This window comes from Prionailurus viverrinus, chromosome A1, assembly GCF_022837055.1.
Source record: "Prionailurus viverrinus isolate Anna chromosome A1, UM_Priviv_1.0, whole genome shotgun sequence".
NCBI lineage: Eukaryota > Metazoa > Chordata > Mammalia > Carnivora > Felidae > Prionailurus > Prionailurus viverrinus.
In genome coordinates this window covers 115,348,583-115,371,464 of record NC_062561.1, presented here as the reverse complement: position 1 = coordinate 115,371,464, position 22,882 = coordinate 115,348,583, and the positions used below count along the sequence as shown (strand labels likewise).

At 42.1% G+C, this 22,882-nt stretch overlaps 1 protein-coding gene across 3 annotated transcripts in view; it reads right to left on the bottom strand.

The window, feature by feature from the left end:
• Positions 1–1,338: 1,338 nt before the first annotated feature.
• Positions 1,339–22,882, bottom strand: part of KDM3B (lysine demethylase 3B) — a 75,891-nt gene continuing 54,347 nt past the window's right edge. For all 3 annotated transcript variants that reach the window (XM_047872488.1, XM_047872478.1, XM_047872497.1), the window contains 13 exons: positions 20,383–20,490; positions 17,245–17,372; positions 15,834–16,113; positions 14,719–14,975; positions 10,892–11,158; positions 9,936–10,107; positions 9,457–9,547; positions 9,189–9,319; positions 8,068–8,187; positions 6,957–7,096; positions 6,288–6,464; positions 5,661–5,795; positions 1,339–2,773 (listed from right to left, as the gene is read on the bottom strand). In XM_047872488.1, the coding sequence (XP_047728444.1) occupies positions 2,693–2,773; positions 5,661–5,795; positions 6,288–6,464; positions 6,957–7,096; positions 8,068–8,187; positions 9,189–9,319; positions 9,457–9,547; positions 9,936–10,107; positions 10,892–11,158; positions 14,719–14,975; positions 15,834–16,113; positions 17,245–17,372; positions 20,383–20,490 (2,087 nt within the window). In that variant the 3' untranslated portion in view covers positions 1,339–2,692. The remainder of the gene's footprint in view (positions 2,774–5,660; positions 5,796–6,287; positions 6,465–6,956; positions 7,097–8,067; positions 8,188–9,188; positions 9,320–9,456; positions 9,548–9,935; positions 10,108–10,891; positions 11,159–14,718; positions 14,976–15,833; positions 16,114–17,244; positions 17,373–20,382; positions 20,491–22,882) is intronic.

The window sequence follows — 22,882 nt, the reverse complement described above, 5'->3', positions numbered from 1 at the left end:
GGAAGTTCAATAATTTGCCAAGGTCACAAAACCACTAAGTCATGCTAAGGTATGAACCCATGAAGTCTACTTTAATCAGGCCACTTCTCCTAACTGCTGACTAGCAAACTGTCTTCCTCCATTACAGGCCCTGTAGACACCCACCCAAGAACTTCTCAAGTCAAAGGTATAGCTATAGCTACACCTGTCCACCTCACCCCTTCTTGGCCATTACCAATCAATCCTGTTGGAGGACCCGTCCCCCACTCTGATCTTTTTTACGTTGTCGCTTGCTAAGCTTTGCAGGGAAACAGAGCCCAGGCTCTCAAGGTGAATACCCAGGGGTAGACCCTCTTTAAACAAAGGGTAGGGAGGCATGGCGTCTGGGTTGGAGATGGATCTAGGGCCTCCAGTTCCACCCCCACCAGCAAATGCTGGCAGCAGTGTATGCCCTAATTCTGAAGACATTTATATCCAGAATGTAGGCTAGCCCGCCTCCTGATTTTCACCAAAGCAACAAAGCTCCAACCTCTGCAACCCCCTTTCTCCCCATTGCTTTCCTTTCCTGTCCCATTTCAAAGCTTCTGCATTCTTTAAGTGGAGGTGTGAGTCTTCTGGTGACCACAGCCTCGACCCGTGCCCATCCAGCCTGAAAGGACACGTTCAGAGCTCTGTATTTCAGTTATGGTCCTATTCAAACTCGGTATCCTTGAACCACACAATGGTCTATTTCCACCCTGATAATTGTATTTCCAGGCTCAAACACTTTGGAAGATGTTTTCCAACAGAGTCTGGAGAAGCAGCCTCCGATGACCCCTCTTCCTATTCTTTACAACTTCCTCTTCAAAAGGCCTTTTCTAATTGGAATGTAGTCTGTCCTTACTCCTCAAGCTACTTTAATTGCTGATTTATTAACAAAAAATCCATTTGGGTCTTTTCCCACCAACTCTGAGGTGGACCTAGGGCCACATGTTTCATATGTGGGCAGGTGGGCCTCCTGCTTTGAGGAACCTCATCACTGATCACCCAAAACCTTGCTCAGGCTGTCCCCCACTGCGCTTACCCCCAGCTGCTCTAGGAAGGTTAAAGACCTCATCTTTCCCACTCCATTCACAGAGCACCAACAATGGAAAACCCATCTTTTCTGCCACTCTTTTCCCTTCACCCCCCAAACCCACAAACCACAATGATCTGGCACTTTCTGCTCTCAAATGGGCACAAATTCAGGAAGTAAAGGGTAATCGGATGCAGCAATGTAATGAAGGTCAGAAAATGGACCATTCGCCACCTCCAACCCCGCCCTCAACCTGCCTTTGCTTTTTAGAATGGCCGGCACAGAAGAATTTAGTCCACTCCAAACAGATTTGTTAGATTTTTAATAAGAACATGGAAATCCCAATCAGCCCTTCAACAAAATTAAAATACAGAAAGTGAAATTAAAAGTATTCTACAGTAAATGACTTTTATTAAAAAAAAAAAAAAAAGGTAATTGTGAACATATAAACAAGCCTGCAGGGCACTACAGTACAGCTGGAAAGAAGATAGATACATTTTCCAATGTATCTATGGGCTAATGAATTCCATCATTTTCAAATAAATTCTTAATAAAACTCCACAGAGTTGGAAAGTTTTGCTGAAAACATTTTTGGACAAAAAACCCAAAAAACCAAACAGACTCATGTAGGAAATCAAACTTTCCTTTGCATTCGGAAATGTAAGAGGAGTCCCAAGGGAACGCTGGTAATATGTGAAAATGGTTCCTGCGACACCAGTGTGTGTATCTGTAAAACACACCACAGCTCAGACATGACAAAGTTCTTTCTCAGATGGCTGTTCCCTCAAGATAGGACTGAGATGGGAAGGGAAGAAACTAAAAGAATCCTAAAAAGCCAATTCTTTTCAATTCTGCTTTGGCTGATTTTGTGCTATAATGGGCAGTTGATTTCTAAAAATCATAATTCTTCAAAGATTTTTATCGAAAGGAAGACTAAATGTAATGTGCCTTTCCTCATAATCCAGGAAAACAACTGTGGTATTTCAAAAATTCTAAAAATATCTACTTTCATGAAATAGTAACTATTTCACTACAAACCTATTTTTCACTAAATACACACGTTTCCTAATCCTGGAGCCTCCTGGGAAAAGCAGTGGGTTCTCCCTGGGTCCTGCAAGACTCCAGTGTTCACGAGAGAGATTGTGGGGAATGGCTTCACCCCGTCTCCTGGGATGGTCTGTGTCAGAGGTCACATGCAGAGACACTGTCAGGCTTCCACCAGGTGTGTTTAAGCAATTAGCCCCTACTTGTACCAGTTATGTGATTCCCCCTACCTCCAAACACATTCCCACTTAACTAGGCACGAGAGAACAAAGAAAAGAAAGGTGTGCCCACATTCCCGGTTTCCATGAATCTCAAGTCACGAGAATGTGCAGGAAAGCCCAGCAATGTTCAGGCAATTCAGAGTCCCAAAGACCACAGGATGGGTATGTGGCACCCTTGGCTTGGAGTCTGAAACTGTGTGTGTGAACAGTGTGACTTTCCTGGGTCAACCTTCAGTGTTGAGGCAGCGTAGAAAAGAGTGGCTGGAGAGTTTGTAATACTGACCACACTGGCTCCCAGTGAAGGGCCTCTGCTCCAGCAGAGAACCCTGCCGTTCCCTGTATGTGTTGTGAGTGAAAGACCTGCTTCACAGGGGAGTTAACAATTTCTCCATGCCTAAGATCTTGCCAGTTTGGATTCATGAGCCTTGAGGGTGCCGACGGCATCTTTCACTGCGTGATAAATGATGTTCTTCACCTGGAGAGAGCAATCGGCACAGTCAGTTCATGGTGGCCTCATATTATATTCTCAAATGAAGATATATATTTTAAACAACCTATAAAGCCTACTAGTGAGTGAGGAAATCCTTCAACGAGGACTGCATACTTCCCAAATCAATCCCATAGATGATTTACAAATCACAGAGGATAGAAGGTCTATATTCAAAAAAGAATGATGAAATCATTTGAAAGGCTATATAATCACCATCATCTATGTACTTAGTACATGCTGGGCACTATTGCTAAGTTTTTTGTTTTTGTTGCTTAATTTTTTTAAATGTTTGTTTATTTTTCAGAGAGAGAGAGAGAGAGAGAGACAGAGTGTGAGCGGCAGAGGAGCAGAGACAGAGGGACACACAGAATCCGAAGCAGGCTCCAGGCTCTGAGTTGTCAGCACAGAGCCCGACATGGGGCTTGAACTCATGGACCACATGATCATGACCTGAGCTGAAGTCTGACGCTTAAATGACTGAGTCACCCAGGTGCCCTATTGCTAAGCTTTTTATGTGGACTTTCACTTAATCCTTACCACAGTCTTATTAGGTCTATTCTTTAAAAAAAATTTTTTTTTAATGTTTTATTTATTTTTAAGACAGAGAGAGACAGAGCATGAGTGGGGATGGGGCAGAGAGAGAGGGAGACATAGAATGTGAAGCAGGCTCCAGGCTCTGAGCTGTCAGCACAGAGCCCGACGCAGGGCTCGAGCTCATGAACCATGAGATCATGACCTGAGCCAAAGTCGGACGCTCAACCAACTGAGCCACCCAGGTGCCCCTGAGGTCTGTTCTATTATTATCATCCCCATTTTTATAGATGAGAAACTGAGGAAACCAAGGTTCTCTGGTTAAGAATCTTGCCCAAGGTCCTACAGCTAATAGGAATGCACTAAAACAACAGTGGGTGGTTAGGATTATTGGATATTTTCTCCCTTTGTGCTTGTATGTATTTTCTATTTTGTCTAAGAAGAACACATATTACACGTGAAGCAGGAAGGAATAGTTAGAGTTACTAAAATAAAGTGAACAGGCTAAAGACAGTTTTAAACCAAGATAGTGATTATTTCTGGGGAGGGAAATAAAGAGACAGAATGGGGAAGGGTATATGGAAGCTTCAATAATGTAGTTGTTCTATATGTGTATGTTGTATAATAAGTATGTATAGGATGCTTTATTTCTTAAGGTGAAGGATGGGCACATAAGCTCCCTTTTGCTATTTTTTCTTTAAAAACTTTTGTATTGGGGCGCCTGGGTGGCTCAATCAGTTAGGCCTCTGACTTCGGCTCAGGTCATGATCTCATGGTTTGTGGGTTCAGGCCCTGCCTCGGGGTCTGTGCTGACAGCTCAGAGGCTGGAGCCTGCTTTAAGATTCTGTGTCAACCTCTCTCTCTGCCTCTCCCTTACTAGTGCTCTGTCTCTCCGTCTCTCAAAAATGAATAAACGTTAAAAAAAATAATTTTTGTATTAATTAAACAAATATTTTTTTTATTTAATTTTTTTAATGTTTATTTATTATTGAGAGACAGAGCGTGAGCAGGGGAGGGACAGGGACAGAGAGGGAGACACAGAATCTGAAGCAGGCTCCAGACTCCGAGCTGTCAGCACAGAGCCCAACATGGGGCTCAAACTCACAAACCGTGAGAATATGGCCTGAGCCCAAGTCGGATGCCTAACCGACTGAGCCACCCAGGCGCCCCTAATTCAACAAATATTTACTGAGTACCTACTATGTATCAGATATCATGCTAGGGAAAAGCAGTGAATAAAGGAGTAAAATTCCTGCCTTCATGGAGCTTAAATAGCTTATATTCTAGTAGGGATACAAACAAACAGAAAAAATACATAATATGTTAGACAATAAAAAATACTACAGACAAAAATAGAGCAGTGACAGAGGATTGGGAGTATTGGAGGTGACATATTATAAATAGAGACCTAATGGAGCTGAGATCTGAAAATATATATGTCTGCATATTTGCATTATATCTATAATATCAATGTTATCTATCAATATGATTGTACTTTGTAATAAGAACTTTAAGGTTGAAACGTTCAAAAAAAATTTTTAAGTTTATTTATTTTTGAGGGAGAGAGAGTGAGTGTAAGCAGGAGGGGCAGAGAGAGAGGGAGACCGAATCCCAAGTAGGCTCTGATCTGTCAGCACAGAGCTGGAGGCAGGGCTCGGAACACAAACCCAGAGATCAAGACCTGAGTCAAAATCAAGAGTTAGATGCTTAACCGACTGAGCCACCCAGGCAGCCTGAAATGTTCTTAATTTTTAAAAAGGAACAGCAAAAATGAGGAGACTCAGGGTTGAAGATGTCTGAATCTACCTGCGGGAGGCTGGGAGACTATATTCAGATTGCTGAAGTCCTGCCTGGGAAATCTTGCTTCCTTCTTCTTCTTCTTTTTTTTTAATGCTACTAAAGCACCCAACAATTCTTAGGGATATGGATTGCAGTACCTAGCAGGGCATTAAGGAATGGAGCCTGCACAGAAACATGCTGTGAGAAGCAGCTCTGGGGAAATGCCCTTCTTGGAAACATGCTTGGAACACTCTGCCACAGTGCTTTCACCATCTAACTGGGAAAAGTCAGTCTAGTCAGTTATTAACACTGAAATAACACTGAAATACTTTATCTCCCAGGGGCAGAGAAATAGAAGATGATAGCAGAAATGACTAGGTTAAAAGATGTGTATCCTCTAAAAGCAAATCGGAAGAGGACTCATTAAATACTCTGTGGAAGAGGATCATCTCTCCAGTAATACCTCCCGTAGAATACCCTCAGAAAGCAGAATGCTCATCCTATGTATGTAGGCAAGCAGGAGATAAGGAGAGAGAGTGGGGGTGAAGGAGGAGTTATTTACCTGCAGTTTATCCTCATGGTTTGTATGAGTGTTAGAGAGATGCCTGAATTCCTGTGTCAGGCGGAAACAGTGCTTTACATGTTCTGGAGATACAAAGTCTTCTGCTACTTTTATGCAACTGTATAGATTGTGCACCTGGGAGAGGAAAAGTTCAGAGGGAAAAGAGCCCTGAGATGTTCAGCAATATATGGAAAATATCCATGACATAGTTTTAAAAAGAAGACAAAACCCCCCAAACTTGAGAAATGCTTATGATATTCCATTGTCATAAAAACAAAAGCAGAAAAATTCCAAGTATATATTTATAAATGAAAATGTTAGTATTCTCACAGAAGAGGATCTGGAAAAATATATACCAAACTGTTAACCACAAGCTACTTCTGGAGAAAGCAGGGTGAGGGGATGGAAAAGGGGCATGGCACAAGTAGCCGAGTTGGGACTTTCACTTTCTCCCTTATTTAAAAATTTTCAAACGTGCATTGAGAATTACACTGAAGAAACTTAAAGAGCAAAAAAGAAGTTGCAGTTTAAGAACAGTCAGCCTAACGCAGCCATTTATATGTATCTATTGCCAGATTAGTAGGAAACTCAGAAATAAGGAAGCCTATGGAATCCAGTGGAACCCACCTGGTGTGGGGCTCCAGCAGGTATGAAGACAGCATCTCCCAGGAACTGAACGATGGCCCAGCCTTGCACACCATACTCCTCATAGAGTCGCTTACGGAGGGTCTGGTCCAGGTACCAACTTTGGTCATGGATTGGGTCATGATCAGGGGGATTCTCTTGGCCTTGCTCTTCTCCAACCTGAAGCCATAACCAAACCCAAAGATGGAAAAATCAATGCATAAAAATTATAGCATAAACCCAACTTCCTGCAGCAATGTCCCTAGTGGGGCCAAAGTCTTCTGCTTTATTCTATTCAACACCCTCCAGGTGTGGATTCAGGCCTTCAGGGCATTTGGACAAAAAGTACCTGTCTTTAATTTTTTTTTTTTTTTAACATTTATTTATTTTTGAGAGACAGAGAGAGACAGAGCATGAGCAGGGGAGGCACAGAGAGATAGGGAGACACAGAATCCAAAGCAGGCTCCAGGCTCCAAGCTGTCAGCACAGAGCCAGACACGGGACTCGAACTCACAAACCGTGAGCCAAAGTCAGACACTTAACTGAGCCTCCCAGGCATCCCAAAAGTACAGGTCTTAAAAGCCAAGAAACCCCACACGAGAAACCTAAACAGGTGGTCTCATCACCCCCAGACCCTTCATCCGTGAGTGGATAGCCTACTTGGGGGCATACCTTTCGTAGCAATTCCCGGATCTTTTCTGCATCCTTGGCTGCATAGATGTGCCACAAAGCACCAGGCTTCTCCTTTCCATCATGAATCCTCTGCTTTGTCACCTCATCAGCATCTCCCTCATCAATTGTCTTGAGTACCTCTGAAAAGAGCAAAATTACTTTTCCAGTCATTTCACTTCCTCTGAGTAAAGCAAAATGTTCAATTCAAACAAGCTCAGTCTCTATTATTCTCCATCTCTCTGAAACAACGTAAGGTAGAATCAAAGAATCAAAACTCATATTTGCCTAAGCTTTCTACACACAGTAAGAGCAACCCTAAATCTTCCTTAATAGACACTCTGCATTTTTTTGGAGGGAGAGTAGTCTTTTAAAACATATTTCTTGCTCAAACTGTTCAGCCACATCTTATGTTCAAAATGCAGGTTATTTCCTGCTGTAAGTAGACAGACTCCATGTACTTTTTCAAGCCCTCTTTATAAACTCTAGGGTTCTACGGATATATGGCCATGAAACATAAAGCTTCTCTGGCAAGTTAAGAGGGTAGACTTCTAATGCTTGTCTATTATAATCCTCTAAAGGACAACTAACGGAAGGATCTGCAGGTGTATCGCATTAAAAGCAAATGTGTGGCAGCAAATATCCAAAATAATGACACCAATAATCCCTGAACTGTGAGATTTTGAATTACGTATTTCTTTAACATTTTGTACATTTTATAAAATGTCCATAATTAACACATATTAATTTTATACTGAGATGGCAGGGAGTAAAAATGCAGCAAAATATCACTTTGATGCTTTCGTTCTGCGCAAATAAGCTGGCTTTATCATCTGATAAACTGATCTGGCTGATGGCAAGTGAGCCAGACTGCCCTTCCTTCTTTGCTCCTATTTCTGATGCTCTATACTCAGTGGAAAAGGGAGCATTCCCAGAAAGAGAATGACTGTGGTCAGAGATACACAAGTACCACTCTTCTTTCCTAAAACCTCCTTTCACTTAGCAACATCTACTGGGCACCTACTATGCATAGGCTCTGAGGAGAAAGACACCCAATTCTACTACTGACGTTGAGCCTCACCATCCTGAGGTAGAGGGTATATAGAAATAGTACCTTCATCATGAGCACCCTCCCCGATGGGGATCCCAACATACACCATCACATTGACTGCATCAGATACATCTAAATGAAGGTTTGTTGTGCCAACTCTTCTATCTTCTGCAGTTATTAAGCCTGAGGGAAAAGGAGGATATGCAGGGTGAAAGGGCAATATTGTGAAAAATCCATACCAACTCTACAAGTGAGAACATACTCTAAGATGTTCTTAAATGGGTAACAGGGAGAGTGAAGTATATCTGTTTATTAAAAAAAATCACTCTCATCTCTTTTCTAGTGTTTTAAGATTGATTTCTAGCTCGGTTGACACTATAGTTTTGGCCATTCACTGAACCAATTCCACTCCCTACAACACTATCTCTATTTTTTTTTTTTTTAATGTTTCTTTCTGAGATAGAATGAGCAGGAGAGGGGCAGAACAGAGGATTTGAAGCAGGCTCTGCAGTGAAAGCAGCAAGCCCGATGCAGGGCTTGAACTCATGAACTGTGAGATCATGATGTGAGCTGAAGTTGGATGCTAAACTGACTGAGTCACCCAGGCACCCCAACAATCTTTCCTTTAAAAGCAAAACAGATATGTGCATTACTGACATACAAATGAGAATTGGCTTTCACAGTGATTTATGGCCTTATTATGACTTCACAAAGAGCTTGCTGGGTGGTATGGAACTCTGTCTTCTTCACTGTTATTTTATCAAGGCTCTTAAAAACTAAGAATCATGTCTTCTTGCACAGAATGTTTGAGAGGAAACTTTCTAATTATTGTAGATATACAAAGTATAGATGTGATACAAATCAGTATGACAAAAGCCATCGCATTTAAATCCACCCTGGGGCCTGTGCCTGGCTCAGTTGGTAGAGCATGTGACTCTTGATCTCAGGGTTGTAAGTTCAAGCCCCATAATGGGTATAAAGATTACTTAAAAATAAAAAAAATCTTAACAAACAAACAAACAAACAAACCTCAAACCATTATGGCTACTGTTAAATTCTTTAGCACCTGTCACTTTGTGCTCTATTAGCTCTACACAGGACCTTGACTAAATATCTCCCTCTATAGGTGAAATGGGGAACAGTAGTGTCCCAAAAGGGCAATTACGGCTTTGGCTTCTTCATACCGTAGGCATTGTACATCTTGGGGCCCAGATCAGGCCTTACAAAGTAGCTGGGTAGCCTAGAAGCCAGATTGAGCCTGCCATCTCGTTTGGTGTACTCTGGCAGAGGAAGATTCTCCATCAGATCTTCAAACCTACAGAAGATCAGGAAAGATGACTTAGCTTGTTAAGAGGGAAAAAAGCAAAGAGGCAAAGTCCACTTTTCTATCATTACTTTGTGATGCTTCAGCAAGGCACAGGGTCTCAAGATGACCTACTGTAGTTCACTAACCTTGTGGGCATCATGTCTCGAAAATCTTCCCCAGGAGGCCAGTCCTTGAGTTTAAGCACCATAGGCTGCCCATCTTCTGATCTTAATCGCTCTGAAAGACAGACAGCACTCCCACAATCTGCTTGTTTGGCTGCTGCCTGGTTTTCCAAAGACTGCAAGTTTTAGGAGACTAACTTATTTTCACACTTGTAACCCATCCTAATGGATTAGGTGAGCTTTGTTTTCCTCGCCCACTGCTTTATTTAACACATGCTATATTTTTCCATCTCACAAGAATTCCAGCCTCAAGAGTGAAAGGGCTCCACACAACCCATGGGAGAAGGTGCTTAAGCCCAGGTGTGCTCTGGGAGCCAATGATTGCCAGGAGAGCTAGCTTGGTTGGCACCAAGACAGACTGTCCCCCCGCCAAGGGGGTATGATTTGTGTCCAAGGGCAGAGCTGGACTTCCTTTCCAGTCTGCTGTCATCAAAACTACTTACTGCATATGATCTCAAAGCCATCCCAGAAATCCCGAACTTTCACATCGGAAATTATAGCACAGTTCCTGCAGTTCACTAAGTCCACATCTTGGTCTCCAAATTCCTGGCTAAAGGCTTCTGGCTTCCAGAGTTCAGACTTGAGCTTTTTATGTACCCCTGAAACCAACACTGGCTGTGGAAACAAAATATGCCAATCAGAACCATTTAGGAAATACTTTTTAGCTCAGAGCTCAAGGACAGGATAGGTTTCCTGAGGACAACCTCTTCTTCATGATGATTTACTGTTCTGTCCCAGCTTCAGAATCTATATGTTTCAACATGTCAGGTGCAGGAAATGGAAACCACTTCTCCATTACAATTTTTGAGTTTCATGCTGGGAAGCATGCTACAGAAATTACTTCTGTTGCTCTGGTATCTACCACTATTTTGAGGTGAGAGGACAAAAAGCTGACTAATGCAACTTTGAGAATACTTCCTCACAGTGAGAATGAAGAACTATCCAGACAATTCCATAAGCTCCCCGTTTTTCAAGCACCTGCTAAAGTATAAAAATTAGGAAGTGTTATCACACCAGCATCCAAATTTGTGCAGCCTTGGAACATTTACCTAGAAAAGTCCTACCCATTTCTACCCACCTTCACCATACCCCTATCACACTTAAGGATTTTCCTCTAAAAGTGTCATTAATGCCAGATCACCACTTCCCAGAAATTTCAACTACCCTTTTCAGAACGCAGACCTATAGAGCTTAGAAATAGAAGGAACCACAATATATTTCTAGGAATCTTCTGATTTTTTAAAATCCAAGTAAAATCAAAGTAGCAAGGAAGTTTTCAGTGAACTTACTATGTCTCAATCTCCCTGTCAAAAAATCTCCTAGACAGAATTGAAACTATTGTTGTAGTTGTGGTGGGCAAGCAGCCAGCTGGTCCTGGTAGCTACTTATCCTTACTTACCTGGCCTTGCTTCCAACATTCCCGGAAGATCTTCCAATTGTTTTTGTTGCTGGGGTCATGAAGACACAGAAGTCGGCCATCACAGAGCCAGGAGTGAGATGTATGGGGGTCCAGCACATTCAACCCCATCACCATCTCCTTCACTTCCTTTTGGGTATCAGTCAAGTTACAGGCCCGCTTTGCAGCATCTGAGGTTTTCTTATTTTCTACTACTGAGGCAATGATGTGGTCAAGGAAGTTGGGTAGGCTGGCCTTGTTCTTCACTCCCTGCCAGATACAATTCTATCAGGTAAGTATGAATGAGGCACCATGAGAAGAGCATTCAAAAAACCGTCTCACAACTGTACTCACAAGAAGGAGTTATGACTTACCTGATTAAGTTTCACAAACGTTTCTGAGATACTTTTTTTTTTTTCTGAGATACTTTTTGTAATTGAATGGGGGTTTATGAAGTCAGTATCTTAAATTTCCATCTTTTATACTGTGCTTTACATTTATGCAAGAAAAGTATGCAAAGATCGCATCTGCCTCAAGAGCCTAGAGACCTAAGAAATGTCTTTACCATCCAGCCTTGTATTAAGGATTTGCATGTGGACCACAAGGATCACAAAATGCTTTAACTGAGTGAAAAAGATTATTTACTTAGAGGCTTATAAATTTTTTTCTGTCTAGCATGCCCAAGGATACTTCAACTAAATAATAGAGTGACTTATCAAGGCAGTGTTTTTTATTTCTTTTAATGTTTATTTTTATTTTTGAGAGAGAGAGGGGGTCAGAGTGCAAGCAGGGCAGGGGTAGAGAGAGACGGAGACACAGAATGCAAAGCAGGCTCCAGGCTTTGAGCTGTCAGCACAGAGCCCGACGCGGGGCTTGAATTCACGAATTGTGAGATCATGACCTGGGTCAAAGTTGGACACTTAACAACGGAGCCACCCAGGTGCCAAGGCAGTGGTTTTTTGTTTGTTTGTTTGTTTGTTTTTTAACCAGGGAGTATACCCCAAAAAAGTGGTAAATGAAAGTATTCAAAAGGAACTAAATATTCTGAAAGTAGTCTCCTCATGTTCAATTCTTCCCTTGCTTATCACCCCACTGAGAATCTCTCACACGTTCCAGGTGATGAAATCACCAGGCTCAAAAATCAAAGTGACATACCTAATGTCACAGAACTGAGAGGGCTTTTATAAAAAGCCTGAAGTATTCCTAAGTCTGAAGTATCACTAATTATTATCTCTACAAAGTACATGTAATCATAGAACTTCCTGGGAAAATCAAAAAAGAAAAAGGAGAACTGAAGGTCAGAGCAAGTACATATAAAAGAGAGCCAAAAGTAATTTTTTCAAGTCACTAATGCAAAAGAAACAAATAACCCACATCATACATGGCTCAACCACCCACAGCTCACTGAATTTTAGCCACTAATTATAAAATAGAATGAGAAATATATTCATGTACTTGTTTGAAATGATCTCTAAGACAATACACACTGAAAACAGAAAAGCAAGGTGTAGAGCATCTGAGTAAAAAAAGGAGGAAAAAAACCATACAATGACTGACCTGCAGAAAAGAAAACAGGTGGCTGGGAGATGATGATGGGAAGAAGACTTTTCACTACATCATTTAAATTTTTATCTTGTGAATTCATTCATTCAGTAAATGCTTACCGAATACCTACTATGTATCAAACACTGTGGCACTAGTGATACAGCAGTGAATAAAACAGTCAAAAATCTTTTTTTTTTTTTTAATTTTTTTTTCAACATTTATTTATTTTTGGGACAGAGAGAGACAGAGCATGAACGGGGGTGGGGCAGAGAGAGAGGGAGACACAGAATCGGAAACAGGCTCCAGGCTCTGAGCCATCAGCCCAGAGCCTGACGCGGGGCTCGAACTCACAGACCGTGAGATCGTGACCTGGCTGAAGTCGGACGCTTAACCGACTGCGCCACCCAGGCGCCCATCAAAAATCTTTTAAGGAAAGGGAAGACAGACAACAAATCAATCATGGTAATGAATGCTATGGAAAAAATAGTAAGTGCAGACAAAACAGATATGGAGGATGGAGCTGTGATGGATTTTTTTTTCTTTTTTTTTTTTTTTAAATTTTTTTTTTCAACGTTTATTTATTTTTGGGACAGAGAGAGACAAAGCATGAACGGGGGAAGGGCAGAAAGAGAGGGAGACACAGAATCAGAAACAGGCTCCAGGCTCTGAGCCATCAGCCCAGAGCCCGACGCGGGGCTCGAACTCACAGACCACGAGATCGTGACCTGGCTGAAGTCGGACGCTTAACCGACTGCGCCACCCAGGCGCCCCATGATGGATTTTACAAAGGGTGGTTTAAGAAGGCCTACAGGACGTGACATTTCAGAAGGGAGGAGATGAAATTAATGATGAAGCAAGCATATGGTTACATGGCAAAGAGAGTTCCAAGTGGAAGAAAAGGGTAAGCGCAAAGGCTCTGAAGAGGGATTCTTGCCTGGTCACGGTCAGTAAGAAGGTGGGTGTGGTCAGAGCAGAGTGAACAAGGAAAGTGGTGGGTGAAGTCAGAGAAGTGCAAGGAAGAAGTCTTGCACAGATAAAGCTAGAGCATTATTGTCCACTGAAAGGATTCTGTTTATATTATCAGAGAAATAGGAAGCCCTTGAAGGATTTTCAGCAGAGCTAACAAAAATCATGTCAATGAAACCACTCATATTTAAAAAGAACCACTCAAGCTGCTGTGTTGACAATAGACTATAGAGTGGAAAAGGGAAGAAATAAAGGAGACCTGTAAGAAGTTTACTGCAAACATGCAGGCAAGAGAGGATGTTGGCTCAGACCAGAGAGGAAGTGGTGGAGCTAATGAGAAATGGGTGGACTCTGAATACATGTTATTTTTTATTTGAGAGAGACAGAGACAGAGAGAGAGAGCGAGAGGGGCAAAAGGAAAGAGAGAAAATCTTAAGCAGGTTCCATGCTCAGCACAGAGCTTGATGCAGGGCTCGATTCCATGACCCTGGGATCACGACCTGAGCTGAAATTGAGAGCTGGACGCTCAAATGGCTGAGCCACTGAGGTGCCCCTGCATACATTTTAAAGATCAGACTAAAAGGATGTGCTGGCAGATTAGATAGGAAATATGAGAGAGGGGAGTCCCAAATGACTCCAAGATTTTTGGCCAAGCAACTGGAAGAATGCAGATGGTCATGACCAAGAGAGGAAACTACAGGAGAAAGAGGCTTATACGCAGAAGATCAGGCATGTGGTCTTAGATGTGTTAGGTTTAGGTGTCTATTATAGATATCCAAGAAAAGGCAGTATGAATGTACTGTCTAGGTTAAAAAAAATAATAATGCCTGTTATTGTCAAGAAAATAGTGATTCCTGCTGACTGAAAATTTCAATGTCTCAATTTCTATTGACTTCTTTTTAAAAAAAAAATTTTTTTTTAACGTTTATTTGAGACAGAGAGAGACAGAGCATGAACAGGGGAGGGGCAAAGAGAGAGGGAGACACAGAATCTGAAACAGGCTCCAGGCTCTGAGCTGTCAGCAGAGCCCGATGCGGGGCTCGAACTCACGGACCGTGAGATCATGACCTGAGCCGAAGTCGGACGCTTAACCGACCAAGCCACCCAGGCGCCCCTATTGACTTCTTAACATGGCACAAAAGGTTCACTATTTAAACGGATCTCAAACATTTCCCAAACGCGATGTAAATAACTTGTCAGTTGGACAGACAACACAGATAACACAAGTTACCCATATATACTCTAATCCAGTTATCAGATCTCTGATGGCTCTTCCTTGGAAAAGCAGCAAAGGCTAGAGTTGTAGAAAGGACACTTACTGCTGAGGATGTAGAGAAGACCGGGGGGAAGGGTATGCCTGTGTCCAAGGGGGCTTGAGGAAGCTTTCCGGGTCCGGAGTGAAGGAGGTCTCGAAGGCTAGAGCCTTCGGTTTTGTTGTTGGAGGCAGTGGGACCCAGTAACAGACTGTTAAAAAGCTTTGGAGTCAACGGAGAGACCTTTGCAGTGGAGTTGAACGAGTCCAGCCCAAAGGGTGAATGAGACTCTTTACTGAGCACCGACCTCAGGGACCCTGCTTCTGTAAGGACATAACCAGGAATAGCATTAGGCATGACAAGTAATACCCAGCAAGCAAATGACTCCTAAAAATGAGCCAAGAGGGGAGGAGGACTTTCCCCTTCCCTGGTCCACAAACTACATACAGTTTGTCCAGGCCAACCTTGACAAGGTTATGACTATAGCAGGATCATGGCCAAGGAGAAGCTCTCCTACTTCTTCCTTCCTTTACCAGATCTGGATTTCAAATTTCCTTTTGTTCCAATCCATCTTTCATCTCCCTCACTTTCTAACATAGTGTTTCTGCAAGGGGGTCTTCAGAATACTTGTACTGGAATCACCTGGAGTGTTTACTAAAAATGGAGATTCCTGTTTGTACTCTAAGAGAATGTCATTTAACAGTTCTGGTGGGGCCCAGGAATCTCTATTTATAATAATTCCCCAGGCAACTCTTGGGCCCATGGAAAATCAACCCTGGCTGCATAACAGAACCACCTGGAAGGTTAATAAAAATCTCCTATCAATTCTGACTAAAGAGGTCTGGGGTACAGCCCAGGCATGTGCCTTTTCTTTTGAAGTTTTATGTTTTATTTTCTTAAAAGTAGACTCCACGCCCAATGTGGGGCTTGAACTCATCACCCTGAGATCAAGAATCGGATGCTCTACCAACTGAGCCACTCAGGTACCCAGGCATGTGTCTTTTTTAAAAAAGCTCCACTTCTGCAAAAATATTGAAAGCAATTCCCTCATTTTATGTGATTACCCAGAGAAAGCAAGCATCATGTTTCATAAACGTGGATGGTCATGTGTGAGTTTGAAGAATCCGGGAATAAGTCCAGGTTCCACCCAAAGGCAGGGCAGAGGCTTGTGTTCATCTCACCTTTTGTTTCTTCTTTAGCCTTCTGAGTTGCTAAATCCGCCAACCAGTGCAGGGCAGATGAGGGGGGGGCTGTGTCAGGGCAAGGGGGCCTGATGGTTTTTAGCTCACTATTGCTATTTGAAGTCGAACTATCTGCTTTCAGAGACTCATCAGATCTGATGTCAGTGCTGTCAGCTTTGGGAACATGGTCAGTCTCTGATGTTGTTACTGCTGCAGTTCCTCCTCCGCCTGAGAAAGTGGTTTCATTTCCAGAAGAGGCACTAGGGTTTATGCTAGGGAGCTAAAGCACAGAAGGCCAACATGGTTAGAGTGCTGTTCTTGTGTAGGAAAAAAACCAAACAAACACATAGCAAGGGCTACTGACACTAAAAAAGTCTGGGAAAACAACCTGAAACTGTCTCATAAACTATTTCATTCATTGATTAATTTAACACATATTTAAGGAGTCCTACAACATGACAGAAACTATGCTTGGTTCTGTGAAAAGATCAGTGAACATAAAAATAAATAATACAATTTATTTTAAAATATTAAAATATATTTATTTAGCATGCCTGAGGCTCAGTTTCTGCAATGGTAAACCGATGATTAAAATGTGACCTCATAAAGCTGTTCTGAGGATTAAATGAGACAGTATATGCAAAAAGCTTAGTAGAGTGTTTGGCATACATAAATGTTCCATAAATGTTTACTATTCTATTACTGAATTTTCCACATGATTTGCTCTAATATGTCAACTCTATTGAAAATATATCTTGAGATCCCTCAGCCTTAATTCCTGTACTTCCTACAGACCATGAATTAGTAGTGTTCCTGGAAAGCACTCCAAATATAAGCAAGTTAGCTGTGTGTGTGTGTGTGTGTGTGTGTGTGTGTGCGCGCGTGCGTGTGTGTTTAAAACGGCCTCTTGTTCAAAACAGTTACCATCAAACCGGAATGACCTCCACCTCTGATAGAGCAATGAGCAAACCACTGCCTCTCTGGAGGCTTGGGATTGTTTTCAGAGTAGAATGATCCCAGCTCAGCAGGCCAATCTTCATATTTCTGTCCTCAGTACCTAACATGACAAGGACAGGGACCATGCACACATATTGGACTGCCTTCCTGTTAACCTTTTCTATACTCTTCACCTATACAAGGACCCTGAGGTATAAATCTTGACAAGATGATTGTGCTACTTATCAACCCAGCCTGAATTGGTTTTAAAGACAAATGAAGAGAAACTCATACCAGCTGGAGGGAATTAAAATCCCTTGAGTAACTTTTTGGGGGTTCTCTCTAGATAGGCTTCTCCATCCCCTAATTCCTCAGGAATCCTACAGTAGCCTAGGACAACACAGGTGAAAATGGGGCATTTCCTGGTACTAAGAAGAGAAGTTTCTCTCATTCATACCCACACATACCACTTTACCTGTGACATCCCATTGGTGACAGCAGGTCTCAACACAGATTTGTTCTGCCGACTAATACAAGGGCAGTTTGCTTTTATTCCCCACTTGCCCCGGGCAGCATGTACCATGTCTCCAATATTGTAAAGAGCTGGGAGAAAGAGAGCAACAGAAGCCTCAGAATGTTTTATGTGCCAGATATTGTGCTAACGATCTCATTTACATTATCTTCCTCAATCCTTACCCACATTTCAATGAGGTGGCAGCTATTACCCTCAACATTTTTTTAAAGATATTATTTATTAGGGCACCTATGTGACTCAGTCGGTTAAGCATCTGACTCTTGATTTTGGCTCAGGTTGTGATCTCACAGTTTATGGGATGGAGCCCCGAGTCTGGCTCTGGTGCTGACTGTGGAGCCTGCTTGGGATTCTTTCTCTCTCTCTCTCTCTCTCTCTGCCCCTCTCCCATTTTCTCTCGAAATAAACAAACTTAACAACAACAAAAAAAAGACTATTTTCGTAAGTTCATTTTTTAAGCAGGCTCCACACCCAACATGGGGCTTGAACTCACAAACCTGAGATTAAGAGGCCCATGTGCGGGGCACCAGGGTGGCTCTGTCAATCAGCATCAGACTTCAGTTCAAGTCATGATCTCACCATTTGTGAGTTCGAGCCTGTGTTGGGCTCTGTGCTGACAGCTCAGAGCCTGGAGCCTGCTTTAGATTCTATGTCTCCCTCTCTCTCTGTCCCTTCCCCGCTCATGCTCTGTCTCCATCTCTCAAAAATTAATAAACATTAAAAAAATAAAAATAAGGAGTGCCATATGCTACCAACTGAGCTAGATATGTGCCCCTAAGGATTTTAGTTTTTAAATAATTTCTACACCCAATGTGGGACTTGAACGCACAACCCCAAGATCAAGAGTCTCATACTCCACCAAATGAACCAGCCAAGCACCCCATACTCTCAATTTTTGATGATGAAACTGATACTCAGAGAACATCATTTCTCAAACACATATAGTTGGTAAATGGAAGTACTAATACTTTAACCCAAGTATAACTAGCCTAAAGTTCTGTGTACTCTTAACAAGTTACACTCTCTCCCTGTTACAGTAAATATTAAGGTGTCTTGCAGGAGAAACTCTAGGGGGTAGATTCCCTTCCATTCAAGAGCATGTAAAACATTTTAATTTTTTTTTTTTAATGTTTATTTATTTTTGAGACAGAGAGAGACAGAGCATGAACAGGGGAGGGTCAGAGAGAGAGGGAGACACAGAATCCGAAGCAGGCTCCAGGCTCTGAGCTGTCAGCACAGAGCCTGACGCGGGGCTCGAACTCACGGACCGCGAGATCATGACCTGAGCTGAAGTCGGACGCTTAACTGACTGAGCCACCCAGGCGCCCCCATTTTTTTTTTATTAGTTTTCTTTATTTTTGACAGAAAGAGACAGAGCGTGAGTGGGGGAGGGGCATAGAGCGAGGGAAACACAGAATCCAAAGCAAGCTCCAGGCTCTGAGCTGTCAGCACAGAGCCCGATGCAGGGCCGAACTCACGAACCATGAGATCATGACCTGAGCTGAAGTCAGACGCTCAACCCACTGAGCCACCCAGGCTTCCCGACCATGTAAACATTTTAAATTGTACACGTGAGGGGCGCCTGGGTGGCGCAGTCGGTTAGGCGTCCGACTTCAGCCAGGTCACGATCTCGCGGTCCGTGAGTTCGAGCCCCGCGTCGGGCTCTGGGCTGATGGCTCAGAGCCTGGAGCCTGTTTCCGATTCTGTGTCTCCCTCTCTCTCTGCCCCTCCCCCGTTCATGCTCTGTCTCTCTCTGTCCCAAAAATAAATAAACGTTGAAAAAAAAAAATAAATTGTACACGTGAGATTTATATACTTTAACTTATATCTAAAAAAAAAGGAAAAGTGGGGAAAAAGCAGACCAATGTAAACTTAACGTGAACATTTAACCAATGCTTAGATCAGTAGGGAGCAAGCATCCTACCAGTGCCCTGAGGGAGCCCCTCTGCTTGGAAGTGCTGGGGTATAAAGGATTCAACGAGTGCCCTCTGTCACACTGGAGGAGAATATAGGCAGTAGATTGATCATCTTCAATGTGTGTTATTGTAAGTATGGAAGGTGAAAACACACTTTTTGGAGGAATCATTGAAATAATGATTTCAATAGTGACATAAACATGACCATTCATAGGCTGCCTTCATGGATTCAAAAGGTTTGCTTACCTTCAGCTGGATTTTTACAAGCCTAAAAGCAAAGGTCTTTCTGGAAGCATGTGGGACTTTTTTCTATTCTGGTCCTGCCAACCACAGGAATGTAAAATGTTATGTAGAAAAGTAACCAAATTCTCTAACCTGAAAGGCATAGTGTGTGCAATGGCTGCATAGAATCTAACACATATCTGAAGATTCAAATACTCAGAAAAATCTGGGGAAGCTTAACAAAAATCAGGCTGAGATAAAACCATTTTACCAGATCTTATGATGTATGAATTAAACCTCAACTAAATAAAAAACTTTTTTTCCACCAAATTTATGTATTTTTATTTTTTCTTTGCTTAAAAATATTTTTTAAGGTTTATTTATTCTGAGATAGAGTGTGCAAGTGGGAGAGGAACAGAGACAGAAGGAGAGAGAAAATCTCAAGCAAGCTTCCTGCTGTCAGAGCAAAGTCGGATGCGCAGCTTGATCCCACGAACCCCAGAAATCAGGACCTGAGCTTAAACCAAGAGTGAGACACTTAACTGAGTGAGCCAACCAGGTGCCCCTATTTATTTACTTATTTATTTTTTAAGTTTTTTTATTCAAGTAATCTCAATACCCAATGTGAGGCTCGAACTCATGACCCCAAGATCGACAGCCACATGCTCCTCTGACTGAGTCAGCCAGTAGCCACTCTTTCATCAAATTTAAAAAAGAACTCCTTTGGGTGCCTGGGAAGCTCAGTCATTTAAGCATCTAACTCTTGATTTCCACTCAGGTCAGGATCTCACAGTTCATAGGATCAAGCCCCAAGTTGGGCTCTGCACTGGCAGTGCAGAGTCTGCTTGGGATTCTCTCTCTCTCTCTGCCCCTCTCCTGCTTGCATACTCTTTCTCTCTCTCAAAAGAAATAAACTTAAAAAAAAAAAAAAGAACTCCCTTACCTGTGCCAGGGATAATCTGTGTAGGCATGAGATTCTCTGGTTCATGGGACTGCCCCTTTGCACACTTCAACCAGGAGAAAACTTCTTCATCACCCATCTCCTCCGTCTCTGAAACAGAAATGAAACGACTTTATGTATATTACTAGGGTCATAAGATGTATCCCTCTTAGTGAGTCAGAGTGTCAGATCCTAAAGGCCAATTTTCTCTTCAGCCAAAGAAGATAGTATCTAACTCAAAAAAATCTACTTCACTGATTTACTGTTATTTATTGTATCTACATACAAAAAATCCAACAATTTAGTGTGCACTCCCATGAATTTTCATAAATGTATACAGCTGCATAAGCACTACCACAATCATAATATAGAACATTTCCATCTTCCTTCCTAAAGTTCCTTCAAGCCCTTTGCTTAAAGTCAATAGCCTTTTCTTAACCCCTGGTCACCAGTGGTCAACTTCCTAATACTAATATTTTTGCTTTTTTTAGAATTTCATATAACTGGAAGCATACAGTATATAGTCATTTGTGTTGGATTTATTTCATTTAGCATGATTGGAAATTCATCCATATTGTTCATGTATTGGCAATTCATTTCCTTTCATGGCTGAATACTATACTGTGGTATGGATATACATTTTTATTACCCATTTACCAGCTGGTGAACAGTTGGATTATTTCCAATTTGGGGCTATTATGAATAAAACTACTATTAACATCCAAGTACAATCTTTTGTGTGGACATATTTTCTTTTCTCATTTTTTAAAATGTTTGTTTATTTTATGTGTTTATTTATGTTTGAGAGAGACACAGAGCACAAGTGGGGAGGGGCAGAGAGAGATGGGGACACAGAATCCAAAGAAGGCTCCAGGCTCAGAGCCGTCAGCAAAGAGCCTGACGCAGGGCTCAAACCCACGAACCGTGAGACTGTGACCTGAGCCGAAGTCAGACGCCTAACCAAGAGAGCCACCCAGGTGCCCCTGATGTTTACTTATGAGATGGATAGACAGAGAGAAAGAGAGAGAGAAAGCACGAGCTGGGGGAGGGAGGGAGAGAGAGAGAGAGAGACGGAGGGAAGGAGGGAGGGAGACACAGAATCCGAAGCAGGTTCCAGGCTCTGGGCTGTCAGCAACAGAGCCCAACTCTGGGCTCAAACTCACAAGCTGTGAGATCATGACCTCAGCTGCAGTCGGACGCTCAATTAACTGAGCCACCCAGGTGCCCCATGTGTGGACACATTTTCATTTCTCTCATAAACATGTAGAAGTGGGATGCTGGGTCACATGGAAAATTTATGTTTAAACTTATATAGTCATACCGTTTTCCAAAAGGATGGTACCAATTTCCATTCCTACCAGCAACTGTTAAGAGTTCTAGTTCCTCCACATTCTTGGAAACACCAGGTACTGTCAGTTTCTAAAATTCTAGCCTTCTAAGTGGGTAGAGGGGTTTCTCGTTACGGTTTTATTTTTTCCTTTTCCGAATGAGTAGTGGTAATTTTTTTAATGCATTTATTTTCCATTGATCTATCTTCTTTGATAAAGTATCTGTTCAAATCTTTTGCTCACTTAAAAATCAGGTTGTTGTCTTCTTACTGAGTTGTGAGAGCTCTTTATGGTGGATTCAAGTCCTTTAACAAATAGGCAATCAGCAAATCTTTTCTCCCAATCTGTGGCTTGTCTTTTCATTTACTCAAAGTGTTGTTTGAGGAGCAAAATATTTCAAATTTGGTAACAATTTTTCTTTTGCTTTTTGTGTCCATATAAGTAGTTACCCAACCCAAGGACACAAAGATTTTCTCCTATTTTTTTTTCTAGAAATTTTGTAGTTTTAGCTTTTTATGGTTAGGCCTACAATTTACTTTTGATATATCGTGTGGGTAAAAATAAAGCTCATTTGGGGCGCCTGGGTGGCTCAGTCAGTTATGTGTCCATCCGACTTCGGCTCAGGTCATGATCTCATGGTTCATGAGTTTGAGCCCCACGTCAGGCTCTGTGCTGACAGCTCAGAGTCTAGAGCCTGCTTCAGATTCTGTGTCTCCCTCTCTCTGTGCCCCTCCCCCACTCATTCTCTATCTGTCTCAAAAATAAACACTAAAAAATAAACAAATAAAGTTCACTTTATTTAGTACAGATACACAATTATCCCAGTACCAGTTGTTGAACTATCTCTTCCCAACTGAATTATCTTGGCACCTTCATTACCTAATCAGCTGACTATATATGTGTGTACATCTCTGCTGTTGTATTACCACAGTGCCTTAAATTCCTGTAGCTGTATAGTCTTAAAATGAAATAGTATAAATCCTCCAAATGCCTTCTTTCTCAAAATTGTTTTTGTTATTCTAGTCTTTTTTTTTTTTAAGTTTATTTTTGAGAGAGAACATGCAAGCAGAGGAGGGGCAGAGAGAGAGAGAGAGAGAGAGAGAGAGAGAGAGAGGGACAGAAGATCCAAAACAGGTTCTGTGCTGACAGCAGAGAGCCCAACGTGGTGCTTGAAC